Source organism: Chlorocebus sabaeus, chromosome 2, assembly GCF_047675955.1.
Source record: "Chlorocebus sabaeus isolate Y175 chromosome 2, mChlSab1.0.hap1, whole genome shotgun sequence".
NCBI classification, from domain to species: Eukaryota; Metazoa; Chordata; class Mammalia; order Primates; family Cercopithecidae; genus Chlorocebus; species Chlorocebus sabaeus.
Window position 1 is genome coordinate 39,123,037 of NC_132905.1, and position 13,207 is coordinate 39,136,243.

The window sequence follows — 13,207 nt, forward strand, 5'->3', positions numbered from 1 at the left end:
AAGGCCTAGCACGTAGTAGATGCTCAGTAAACACTGCTCAGAGGAATGTGTTAAGCTGTGTTAAATGCCATTTCCCCCTCCGTGGTTAAGGCTTCAGGCTTCGGACTCAGACACTTGGGACTTTGGTCCCACCTGCTGTCTTCCTGCTAGTCCCTCCTACTCCCAGAGCTCGAGACCAAATGAGCCACCTCTAGCTGGGAACCAGGTGCTCCAGGCGGGAGCATGCCAAGCCACAGAGTGTGGGGGTTCTTGTGCGGGCCTTATAAGACGGGAGGTTTAAAGGGTCGATTCCAGCCCATGAGTAGGAATGACTGTCCCAATCTATCCTCCATCCATCAGCCTCTACTGTGTGGAGATTTTCCATCAGCAGCCCAGAGGTTTGTGTGAGCTAGCCCGGCACCCTGCAGTGACTCCTGCTGTCCCAGGGATGTGGCCCTGACTCCTCCCCAGCCCACAGCTCTGTCTGGTTTGGCCCCATTTCACTGCAGCCTCACGAACCCTTTTACCTCCTTGCTCTCTGGCCTCCTGTCTACCTCTCTAATGCCAACCTCTTTCCTGCCTCCGGGCTTTTGCCCATGCCCTCCCCACTGCCTGGAGTACTCTCCCACCCTCTTTCTGTCTGGCCAAGTCCTACATGCCCTTCAGTCCTCAGTTCAAAACACCGTTTCCCACGCCAGCTTACACCCCTGCCGGGCACCCAGAGCCCCCAGTTCTTCATCAGGCCAATCATTGTGGTCTTTGTTATCTAATAACATCACCTGAATCTGTTGGGAGCTTACTGTTTTCTCATAAAGCCAACTTTTAAATTCAATTTATTTTGGGTGGGAGACAGAGAAGGAAAAAGGGATTTTCCTACAAAAAGGCCTCTTACTTGGAGAGAGAGAGAGAGATGAGCCTGAGCCTTTTATATCCTCTCCTGGGGGATGAGACAGTTGTGATTGGCAGTGGTGATACCCAATCTCATCATCTAAAGCGAGTTTCGTAGGCTACGAGCCACTCCCCACCCACTCTGAGGCATTGCAGAGACACCTGGTAAACACCCCCTATAAATCATGGGGATCCTGTGACATTTGCCTTACTGAGAAGTGTTCACTCAGCCCTTACTGTGACTCACTTGCAAACGATAGTTAATGTTGGCAACTTATTATTCCAAACTCCTTCCCTCCAGAGGGGGTGCAAATCCATTACACGGTGAGTGTTAGCCAGGAGTCTCATGCTTATAAAAGGAGGTCTGACCCAGGCCTCGGGGAACAACCTGCTATCATGCTCAGGATTAACGAAGCCCTAGCTAGCACAGGGCACACAAGGAGCCCTCCGCAAGCACTGGCCGAGACATGATGGCAGTGACGTCTTTCTCCTTTCCTTTCCTTCCAGGACACAGAACTCTTGGCCTCATTTTCCGTAGAAGGAGATAAACTCATGATTGATGCCAAGCTGGACAAGTAAGGGGCTATGCTGCCTTGGGGTCCTGGTGGTGCTGGTGCTGCTCACGGAGGAGCCACCAGGGAGCAGGTAGAGGTCTCCTGTGTGGCCATCAGGGCTGGGTAAACCCAAAGAGCTGCAAAGGTGACAATGGCTCATGCCTGCCGAGACCATTGTCACAAGCCAGGCAAGGTGGGTGAAGCCATGAACTTAGAAAGAAACTACTGCCAAAATCAACAATGTCAGTAATAATAATGGTGCTAGGGGGTGGGCACAGTAGCTCATGCCTGTAGTCTCGGTGCTGTGGGAGGCCGAGGCTGGAGGATTGATTGAGGCCAGGAGTTTGAGACTAGACTGAGAAACACAGCAAGACAACACCTCTACAAAAATAGAAAAATTAGCTGGGCATAGGTTCACACCTGTTGTCCTAGAAAAAATTAGCCGGGCGTGGTATCATGTGCCTGTAATCCCAGCTACTCAGGAGGCTGAGGCAGGAGCTCAGGAGCTCGAGGTTGTGGTGAGCTATGATTTTGCCACTGCACTCCAGCCTGGGCAACAGAGCGAGACCCTGTCTCTACGTAACAACGATGACCAGGAGGAGGAGGACGGGGAGGAGGAGGGTGCTGGTGATGAGGATGTACCAGGCTCTGCTCTATGTACTGGAAGTGTATGTATTATCTTGTTTCTCCCCTCCGATGGTCCCAGTGGAAGTCAGGGCTATTATTCTCCCTTTGTAGGGAAAAAACTAGGGCTGGACACAGTGGATTTACTGACCCGGGGCCACCCAGCAAGTACATAGAGGGGCTGCGAGCCAACCCAGTTTCGTGTGACCTGCTGCATTGGCTGGGTACCATCATGCGCTTTGGAGCCAAGCAATATGGGTTCAAATCCTGACGTGACCACTAACGGGCTGTGTGATATTGGCCAACCAACTTCACCTGTGAGCCTCAGCTTTCTCACCTGCAAATGGGGATAATAGTCACTACCTCATAAAAGTCATAAAAAGAATAGTTATTATTCATTGGATGCTTTCTGTGTGCCATGTATTTGGCTAAGTCCTAGGCGTGTCTTCATTTAATTCTTTCTTTTTCTTTTCTTTTGAGCCAGGGGCTCACTCTTTTGCCCAGGCTAGTGCGCAGTCACAGCTCACTGCAGCCTTGACCTCCCCAGCTCAAGTGATCCTCCTACCTCAGCCTCCCAAGTAACTGGGCTTACAGGCATGCGCCACCACACCCCACTAATTTTTGTATTTCTAGTAGAGACAGGGTTTCACCATGTTGGCCAGCCTAGTCTTGAACTCCTGGGCTCAAGTGATCTGCCTGCCTCAGCCTTCCAAAGTTTTGGGATTACGGGCGTGAGCCACTGCACCTGGCCTTCCTTTAATTCTTGATACCAGCCTATGGAAATAAGTACTATCATTATTTCCATTTCAAGATGAAATGAGGTCATATGTAAAATTTTTAGCACGTGACGAAATCATTGTAAGCTTTTCTTTTACAACCAATATTTCTTAAGCCCACAAATGGCAGTTACTCATGATTAAGATAGTGCACATCAGAGACATCCAGGAGTTCCCAAGGAGGCAAGATTCAGCCTGTGGCCTGGATAAGGAGTAGGGGCCAGCTGTGCAAGAGTTGGGGGTTTCCTGCAGAGACAGCAGCACAGGCAAGCTTTGCAGAGAGGAAAAGGGCACAGATACTGTGGGGTGCAGTGCCTGAGCGGGAGAGAGGGCTGGGTGACGAAGTCAGGAGGAAGAAAACATGTCTGAAGTGGAGAGTCTTCTTTCCGTAGAAGGTGCCTTTATTTCCCTCCTGCTGGACACTAAGCTGATGCTTCTGAAAAGCCCCGAAAGATTTCCGCCCCACGGGCAAGCCTGGTCTGGCCTCTCTCGGGTAGGACTGTCAGTTGCAGCAAGATTCAGGTGCAGCAAGACGGAGGCCCTTACAGAGCAGAGCGAGACCTCAAACCCCGGCCTCAGCCTTCTGTCTCAGAACAGCACAATAGCGAGAGTGCAGGTTCAGGGTGCGAGGCCTGGGCTATCCCTCCCTGGCTCCATGGCTGCAGTAAGCTACCCTGGAGCCTCAGGCTCCTGCTCCACTGGATGGCTGGAAGGATTACACGAGGCGGTGGTGATCACTCATACGCATATGGCAGGGCCTCTGGAGCAGCGCTTTACAGGAATACCCCCTTTAGTCCTAGCAGCCACCCACTTTGCAGATGAAGAAACTGAGGCATAGAAAGGTAAAGTACTTTGACTAAGGTCACAAAGCTAGTAGGTGGCAAAGCTATGATTTGAGCCTTCTCTGTGTGGTGCATGAAGCCCTGAGCATGGTGTCTGATGTGTAGTTAGCGCTCAGCATGTAAGAGCCAGCATTGTTCTTATTAAATCGCTGCAGATGGAGAGTGATCGTGAGGATAGGGGAGGGGCTTCTCACAATTTGTTGCAATGCAAGAGCCTTATGATTTTCAGGCAATCCCTGCTTCTCACAGGCTGTTTTCTTCATCTACAGGACCAGCCTCAACCTCAGAACCTCAAGTGTGGGCAGCTTTGATGTAAGTACCATGGTCAGGTCCCAGGGCGAGATCTTCTGGGAAGGAGCCCAGGACAGGCCTTCTGGGAATGGTGTTCCCGTGAGGCCGGCTGGGCACAGGGAGTTTGTCCATTCCAAAGGGCTCCCGTCAACACTCTCAGCCCTCATTATGCAAATGGACAGATGGAGAAACTGAGGCCCACAAGGCAAGTGAGGGGTAGAGGACAGACTTGCAGCTCCTTCTACTCTGCCTCGGGTGCTGTCCCATGTTAACTGGCTGCCCCATGGGGGGCCAGTGGGCCCCAATCGCTCCACTTCAGGGTGGGGAGGCACAGTGGCAGCCTTGTCCTACAGGAGCCCTTTCCTCCTGGAGTTAGGAGCCCCCTGACTCCTGTGTGAGCTTGAGCGATATCAACCCACTCTGAGCTTCCGTTTCCCCATCTATAAAATGAGTAAAAGTTGAGTTCATTCCTAACCTCCTTTCTTCCCTTCTTGGCCCTGGGTTGTGGAATTCTGCTTTTCCAAGGGTCCAGGAATCGGAGAGGCTCACATTCTAGGTTGGGTCCTGTTTTATCTCTTTGTTCACTCTTGGGTGCCCCACCCCCACCTAAGGCTTCAGAAACACTCCTTCTCCCCCACCCCTCACCTCTGCTTTTTATAAATTGACAACTAAGCATCTGCTAGCTTTCTGGGACAAGCTTGGATGAGATTTCCACATGTGCAGAAAAAGTCAAATCCATTCATTGTGTTGCTTATTTTATAGATTTCTAACCCAAAAAGCTGCAGCCTGTGAAGCAGCTAGTCTTGGCAGCTTCATTTTATAGGGAGAAACCGCCCAAGGCTTCCCAGCTGGTTGGGGCAGAGTTGGGACTAGAACTGAAATCTCTGGACTCCAAGCGAAGAAAGGGGCTGACGGTGTGAAATTAATGAATATGAAGCTATCGAGATATGCCCTAGGCACTGAGTTATGCTTTTTTTCTCTTTTAATGAGGCTTTCTCATTTAATCCTTACCACCTTATTATGATTTTGGTATTATTATTACACTCATTCTTCCAAATAAGGAAGGTAAGTTCAAGTGACTTGCCCAAGGCAACAGAACTAAGAAGAGGCACTGCTGGAAAGTGAGTCCATGCCCTCACCCTGTGCAGACTGGAACGTCCGACATTTTACATACAGGGGCTTAAGTCTGATTTTTATAACCACCCTCTGAGGCAAGGGTTACTCACTCCTCTTTTCAGAGGTGGAAACCAAGGCTCAGAGAAGTTAAGGGAGATAACATATGAAAAGGCTCGAGACCAGGAGTTTTACGTGATCTACTCACCATCCTCACCGCATCCTTGTAAACTCAGCTCACTGACCCATTTTGCAGCTGAGGAAGCTGAGGGTTAGAGGGTGAAGGAGCCTGCCCAGAGGCCCATGGAGGCTGAGCTGGGATGGGAACCCGGGGTGTTGGCTCCAGGGCCATTGGGCCTTCCGTGATGCCATGATGGTACCATCGGGGCCAGGTCACCCTAAACCCTGTGCTCTGTGCCTCCCAGGGGAGGAACTAGGTCTCCCTCAATCCCTGCTTCATAGGGGCCTTGGATCAGCGCCCATGCTGGGCCTCAGTCTGCCCATCTGCATAATGTGCAAGTGGACGGGGGGCACCTTAAGGCTACCCGTGAGAAATTCTGGGGTGCCAGGGGTTCTAACTGCCAGAGCCTAGACTTTCCCAGAGCAGCTCTGTGTCTCCACCTTGAGCCAGGGGAGCAGACCCAAGGGGCCCTCTGGAGCTAAGCAAACCCCTTGCCCAGGCTCAGTCCTCCTTCTTCCTCTGCAGATTGGCCTCATGGAGGTGCTGGTGGAGAAAATTTTTGACCTGGCATTCATGCCCACAATGAACGGTGAGAGCGGGTGCCTGCACCTCTGGGAGCTTGTGGCTTGGGTACTGGGGGATACTGGCTTGTTAGGCATGCTGGATGTGCATCTATCCTACCTCAATAGTATTTCTGAGCACTTCCTTTGAAGTGTATTGATGAAAGCCTCCAAATCCAAATGAGGCCCCCAAAGTTCCAGCACCTTCCTTATTTGCTTCTTTCCTGTTTGGCTGATTGTTTTATTTTTCTGATTATCTATGAAAATTCCGATTATGTATGGACATTGTATGTGTGCAAATTTTAGAAAGTATAAAACAATTTAAAAACTCACCTCACAGAGGCAATGAATCTCAACATCTGAGTATATTTCCTTCTAAACTCTTTTTTTCTCCATTTTTTCCCCCTGTGATTGAGATATTTTCTGACTCACATTAAAAACTGTATTTAATTTTAATTATAAAGGAACTACAGGAATACATTCTCATTTTGAAAAGTTCCATTGGCGCAGATAAAGCTAAAGTCGCTCTTACCGACGTCCCCAACCTCCTTCCTAGTCCAGAATCTGCCCCCCTGGGCGGCCATATCAAGTTAGGAGGTTTTCTTGCCCAACTTTATAAACAGAGTAGACTGAGCTTGCTTTGCTCTCTGTGGTGTCTCAGGAATGTTACTGGGAAGGCTGCTTGTTGAACTATGGGGGTCATTGGCTGCTCATATTCTGGGACTAGGAAACTGCCCGATCCCTCAGGCCACTGGGCCCCAGACTCTCTCCCACTCCTGCTTCCTGGATGAGAAGACAAGGAGGGCTGGCACGTCCCAGCTGATGTCATCATCTACACCAAAGGGGGTTCTTTTGGAGCCATCTTGATGTCAAACTAACCCTTGTTCTGGGCCCTGTGGCCAGAGGACGCTGAGTCTCACTGGTGGGGAAAGTGGTGGTTCCTCCGTGAGAGACGACGGGGTCAGGAGCTGGGCTGGGCCAACCTGGAAGGGAAGAGATGGAGCCTCTTACATGGCTTAATCACTAAGAGTGGTGTGAACTTGGGGGCGAATCTTTTAATCATACTGAAATGCAATTCACTATTTTCAAAATGAGATCTTAGACTAGGTCCATAGTCCCCAAAGTGAGCTCCGTAAAGCAGTCCCACAAAATACCCTGCAAAAAGGGTTCCATGGCCGAGCAAATTTGGGAAGTGCTGAAGATACTCCTGCAGGGTAGATGCACGACGTCTTTAGCTTTTTGAAAAGTCCTGCTGGAATAGGGAAGTCTATTAAATTTCACTTAATTTACTTCCCCAGCCACTCTTTCCTATCCCACTTCTTTTTCTCTCTTCCTGCTCTCTTTCCAGAACAGTAATCAGCAGGTTTACCTAGGCTCTGACAATCTGAAAACAAACAGCACATCCCATGGCAGAGTCAATGGTTGGGGCTCCACGTGCACCTTTCCATTACTTCACTCGGCAAACATTTGCTGTCTCCTCTATGACCAGGCAGACCAGGCAGAGAGCTGGGTGATGCTGGGGACACAGTTCTTTTTTATTTTTTATTTTATTTATTTATTTATTTATTTTTTGAGATGGAGTCTCACTCTGTGGCCCAGGTTACAGTGTAGTGGCGTGATCTCGGCTCACTGCAATCTCTGTCTCCCGAGTTCAAGAGATTCTCCTGCCTCAGCCTCCTGAGTAGCTGGGATTACAACTGTGCACCACCACGCCCAGCTAATTTTTGTATTTTTAGTAGAGACGGGTTTTTGCCATGTTGACCAGGCTGGTCTCAAACTCCTGACCTCAAGTGATCCACCCACCTCAGCCTCCCAAGGGGACACAGTTCTTGCCTTCAAGGAAGTCACAATGTGGTGGGAGTGACAGAAACAGAAACAGAGAATTAATATTTTATAGTTTCTCTAACAGAGCAGTTCAGAGTTGGGATGGGGGTGCTGCAGGAGCCTAGAGTCGTTTGGGGTCCAGAAAGCCTTGCAGAGGAGGTAACATCTGAACAGTCTCAGAGAGGGCTCAGAACTCACCACGGATGCCAGGGTGAGAGAACGTGCGCCAGGCAGGAGGAACTGCAAGGACAAAGGCCTAGAGACATAAAAGAAATTGCCAGAGCCAGGAGTGGTACCTCACGCCTGTAATCCCAATACTTTGGGAGGCCGAGGCAGGTGGATCACGAGGTCAGGAGTTCAAGACCAGCCTGACCAATGTGGTGAAACCCCATCTCTACTAAAAACACAAAAATTAGCCAGGTGTGGTGGTGCACACCTGTAGTCCCAGCTACTTGGGAGGCTGAGGTAGGAGAATCACTTGAACCCGGGAGGTGGATGTTTCAGTGAGCTGAGATCACGCCACTGCACTTCAGCCTGGGCGACAGAGCAAGACTCAGTCTCAGGCCGGGCGCGGTGTCTCACGCCTGTAATCCCAGCACTTTGGGAGGCCGAGGCAGGCGGATCACAAGGTCAGGAGATCGAGACCATGGTGAAACCCCGTCTCTACTAAAAAATAGAAAAAAATTAGCCGGGCGCAGTGGCGGGCGCCTGTAGTCCCAGCTATTCGGGAGGCTGAGGTAGGAGAATGGCGTGAACCCGGGAGGCGGAGCTTGCAGTGAGCCGAGATTGCACCACTGCACTCCAGCCTGGGCGACAGAGCGAGACTCCGTCTCAAAAAAAAAAAAAAAAAAAAAAAAAAAAGACTCAGTCTCAAATAAACAAAAGAAAGAATTGCCAGGCGTAGGCGCCATGGCTCATGCCTGTAATCTCAGCACTTTGGGAGGCTGAGGTGGGGGCAGATCACCTGAGGTCAGGAGTTCAAGATCAACCTGGCCAACAGAGTGAAAATTTGTCTCTACTGAAAAAAAAAAAAAAGCAAAAATTAGACTTATTGGCGTGTGCCTATAATCCCAGCTACTTGGGAGGCTGAGGCAGGAGAATCTCTCGAACTTGGGAGGTAGAGGTGGAAATGAGCCAAGATTATGCCATTGCACTCCAACCTGGGCAACAGAGCGAGACTCTTTCTCTAAAAAAGAAAAAAGAAATTGCCAATCTTCTTACAAATACTGCCAGCTTCTGGTGAGACCACTACCTCTTGGACCACTGACGATGTCTGACTGTTTTTTATTTTACAGCTGTGCTGGGTTCCGGCATCCCTCTCCCCAAAATCCTCAACATCGACTTTAGCAATGCAGACATTGATGTGTTGGAGGTAAGAGGAGATGGAGCTCCATTCTGCTTTCCCTCCCTGCCCTTTGCTCGTCACCTTTGACCACTGCATTCAGGCCAGGAACTGGGAAGAGGAAAAGAAGAGGAGGGAAGGGGAGGAAACAGGGTCCTCTTCCTTCCAAGTATGGGACTGAGGGAACAAGGAACGGAGCTGTTAAGGATCCTTAAAGACACTCTCACATTCACAGTCTCATTTAGCCCTCACCACAGGCGTCATTGTTGCCGTCTTACAGATGGGAGAACTGAGGCTCACAGCAGTAAGGGGTTTACCCAAAATTGAATGTGACATAGTTCCTTGGAACACCTTTTATTGAGCACCTACTGTCTGCCAGGCACTGTGCAGGGGCCTGGGGATCCAGTAGTGAACAAAGACAACCCTAGCCCTTGCAAAGCTCTCTCAGCCCAGTGGGGAGATGGCCTTTGGGTAATATTCCTGAAGTAATTGGCTAATTATAATCATGGCAGGTGCTTTGAAGTTCACATGCAGGGGCTCTTGTTTCCACAACAAAAACCACCTGTGGTCAATATCTGAAATTTGGAAAATACGAAAAAGATTAAACAAACATGTATGCATCTCTCTCTCTCTATATATATTCCAGCAATTACTCCTGAGAACATTTTGCTGCTTTTCATTCCAGTCTTTCTGAAGTTTAATTTTTAAACATAGCTTTGCTCAGGGAATCAGTAGCATTGGGGTTAAAGAACGAGGGCTTGGAGCCCAGTGACCCGGGTTCAAATCCTAACTCTGCCAGTTTCCAGCTGGGTAACCTCTCCAAGCCCCCATTTATTTCCTCTATAAAAAGGGGCTAATCCTAGTACCTACCCATAGGGCTGCTTTTAGGAGAAAATGGGATTCTGTGTGTAACGTGCCTTGCACAGGCCTGGCACATAATAAGCATTTCTGGAAGTGTCTACCATTATAAATACCATCACTATAACAAAGGATGCTGCAGTGAACATCTCAATGCACAAACTGTTTCTTGATTCTAGATTTATTTCCTTGGAACAAACTCCCAGAGATGGAATGAATGAGGCCTTTGCACCAAATTGACGATTTCCTTGCCAAAGGAAATTGCCCCTCACATTTGTCCCTCACATTCATGACAGGCTCAGACTCAGGGAACAGCCCCCTTCCCACATTGCGGGGACAGTCAAGGGAAGTGGACAATGACCTTTGATGGGCAGTGCAGGCAGGGGTCAGATGCTGGCTCTGGGACAGTCCCCTGCCCTGACCCCATCTCTTGAGATCCTACAGGACCTCAGCATTGCTTTGAGTCTCAGTTTTCTCATCCGAAAATGGGGAACAATAATGGCCACCTCATACAGTTTGTGGTGATAAATTAAACGAGATACAGCATTTTATTATAAAATGTTATTATTCACTTCAACAAAGGGGTTAGGAAACACGAACAGGATTGGCGCAGGTTTACCTTCATCATCATCATCATCATCTCTACTATTTACTGAGATATTCAGTGCCCCATGCATAGTTTTTCATGGATTTGGCCTTATCACAGCCCTGGTTGATGTTTGCCCTCACTTAATAGATGAATGACTTGAGTATCAGAGAGCGTAGGCCGCGTCCTCAAGGTCACCCAGCTGGTGAGAATTAGCATTTCCACGGAAACAGTGTGAAGCAGCTCAAACCAATGGCTCTCAGTGGGGCTGTACTGCACCCTCCCTGGCCCCCAGGCCTTTTTGAAATTGATGGGGATGAATTTTTCTTTCCCAAATGCGTGCAAATTTTCATATCAAAATACATATTGTTTTATTATAAATGACTTACCTTTTTTATCCTTTATATTCTGGTAAAGGAATTATACTGGTTTTTGAAATACATGTATACACAGGTAATAGAATCTGTGAACTTTATTCCAGAATAGTAAGATAGCACAAATGCCTGTGATAAATGCGTAATGGGTAATGGGTTTGAAAGGTTTAAAGAAAACCTCAGTCCCAGGCTTGGCCCTGTAGGCTCCCCTGTAAGTGGCAGCTGCTATTATTATTATTATTATTATTATTATATAGGTCTTAGCCATTTATTTTGACTTTTTATTTTGAAATAATTTTAGGCACACAGAAAAGTTGCAAACATAGTACAGAGTTCCAGAATACCCTTCTCCCAGCTTCCCCTAATGTTAACATCTTACATAACCAGAATACCATGATCAAAACCCAGAAATTAACATTGGTACAAAATCGTGAAGAATCTGCAGATGTATTCGCCAGTTTCCTTTCTATTGCCTTTGGTCTGGTTCAGGGTCTAGCCGAGGACCCCCTCTTACATTCAGTTGTCATGTCTCTTTAGAGTCCTCCAAGGCGGGACAGTTCCTCACCTTTTCCTTGTGTTTCATGACCTTGATATTTCCAATGAGTCTGGCCTGTTTTGTGCAATGTGCCCTGGAATTGATGGACACTTTTTTCATGATTGGATTGAAATTTTGTATTTTTTGGCAAGGACACCACAGAAGTGATGCAGTCGCCAGTGCATCCTTTCAGCGGGTACCGATGTCCATGTGACTTATTCCTGGCGGTGTTCACTGTGGGTGCTTGCTTAAGGTGTTTCTTCACTGTAAAATTACTATTTTTCCCTTCGTAACTAATCAAGCTCTTGTGAGGAGGTACCTGGAGACCATGCGAATATCCTGTTTCCCGTTAGACTTTCTCCCACTAATTTTTGCCATTCAATGTTCATGATTTTGCCTGCAACTGTCATGACTGCAGTGTGTGCCTAATGGTGATATTCTGCTTCTCTAGTTCCTTTGACGTGTGTCAGTTGGAATTCTACCAAGGAAGAGCTGTCCCTTCTCCTCTATGTATTTATGTATTCATTTAATTATTTATTTCTGTCGCTAGAGACTCATGAATAGTTCTTTTGGTCTATGGGTTATCATCTCTTACTTTTATTACCTATATTATTGAAGGTTTTTTTGGTTTTTTTTTTTTTTTTTTTTTTTTGAGACGGAGTTTTGCTCTTGTTGCCCAGGCTAGAGTGCAGTGGCGCGATCTCGGCTCGCTGTAACCTCCACCTCCTGGGTTCAGGTGATTCTCGTGTCTCAGCCTCCCGAGTAGCTGGGATTACAGGTGTGCACCACCGTGCCAGGCTAATTTTTGTATTTTTAGTAGAGATGGGGTTTCACCACGCTGGCTAGGCTGGTCTCGAACTCCTGACCTCAGGTGATCTGCCCGCCTCAGTCTCCCAAAGTGTTGGGATTACAGGCCTGAGTCGCCACACCTGGCCAAAGAATTTTTTTTTTTTAATTATGAAAACTGGATCTTGGAAGACTGTGAAGAGGAACTCAGGCCTACTTCTCTTATTTTGGGGAATAAGGGGATGGGAAGTGTCTTTCCCAAGGTCCTCTGTACAGGGCCAAATAATGACACAGCCGGGTGCTCCTCGGGCCTGCATGACCCCTTTATCTCCGCTGTTCAGAGTTACTGCTTCCTGGAAACATGACCGGCCAGATCCGTAGGCAGGTGAGTAGCGAGGCTCTAGCCAGAGCCACCCCACCCATCACCAGCTACTCTGTTCTGCCATCCAAGGACCTTCTGGTGCTGAGCGCGTGAGTGACAGAGGCAGAGATGCTGCTGCAGCTGGAAGAAGCCGGAACCAGTCCCAGAGAGGCTCGGCCTGGAAAGAGACCCCTGCCCAGAGTCCCCTCAGCCTCCATGACAGGTCCCTCCCTGGTCCCCCAACCCTCTTCCTCCCTTGCCCCAACCCTGAGAAATCGTCCAGCAACAACCCTGTTGGCAAACATTCCCTTCCATAGTCAGCCTGCCAGGAGGAGGAGAGTCACCTTAGGGCTGGAGGCCTCTCAGACCCCATCCCGAGAGCAGGTTGAGTATTCCCACTTTCAATAAAAGACTCCACTTTCCCTGCACTTGTGACGAGATTCCATGAAGGACCCTCCCTCAGGGTCTGGGTGGTTTGGGGATTTTTCCCTCTTTGGCTGTGCCTGGGCACTTGGCAGTTGTAGCTACAACTGGGGGGAGGATGGTCCCTCTGGGGACAGCAGGGGAACCATCCTGTCTCTTCACATTAAAACAACCACACAGCATTCTACAGAGAGGGTCCCCTGCCACCAGGACAGCTTCATACCTCACTATTCCCGACTCTGGCATCAGGAGGTCATTAAAGTGCAGGAATTTTGGAGTAGGGAGGATGAGGTTCAAATCCCAACTCTGT

At 48.7% G+C, this 13,207-nt stretch overlaps 1 protein-coding gene across 1 annotated transcript in view; it reads left to right on the forward strand.

Moving 5' to 3' along the window:
- The window catches only part of BPIFB4 (BPI fold containing family B member 4), a 30,482-nt gene extending 17,591 nt beyond the window's left edge, over positions 1 to 12,891 (forward strand). The window contains exons 12-16 of the mRNA XM_008020853.3: positions 1,375 to 1,442; positions 3,933 to 3,975; positions 5,774 to 5,837; positions 8,928 to 9,004; positions 12,565 to 12,891. Coding sequence (XP_008019044.3) covers positions 1,375 to 1,442; positions 3,933 to 3,975; positions 5,774 to 5,837; positions 8,928 to 9,004; positions 12,565 to 12,588 — 276 coding nt within the window. The 3' untranslated portion in view covers positions 12,589 to 12,891. The remainder of the gene's footprint in view (positions 1 to 1,374; positions 1,443 to 3,932; positions 3,976 to 5,773; positions 5,838 to 8,927; positions 9,005 to 12,564) is intronic.
- The last annotated feature ends 316 nt before the right edge of the window (positions 12,892 to 13,207 follow it).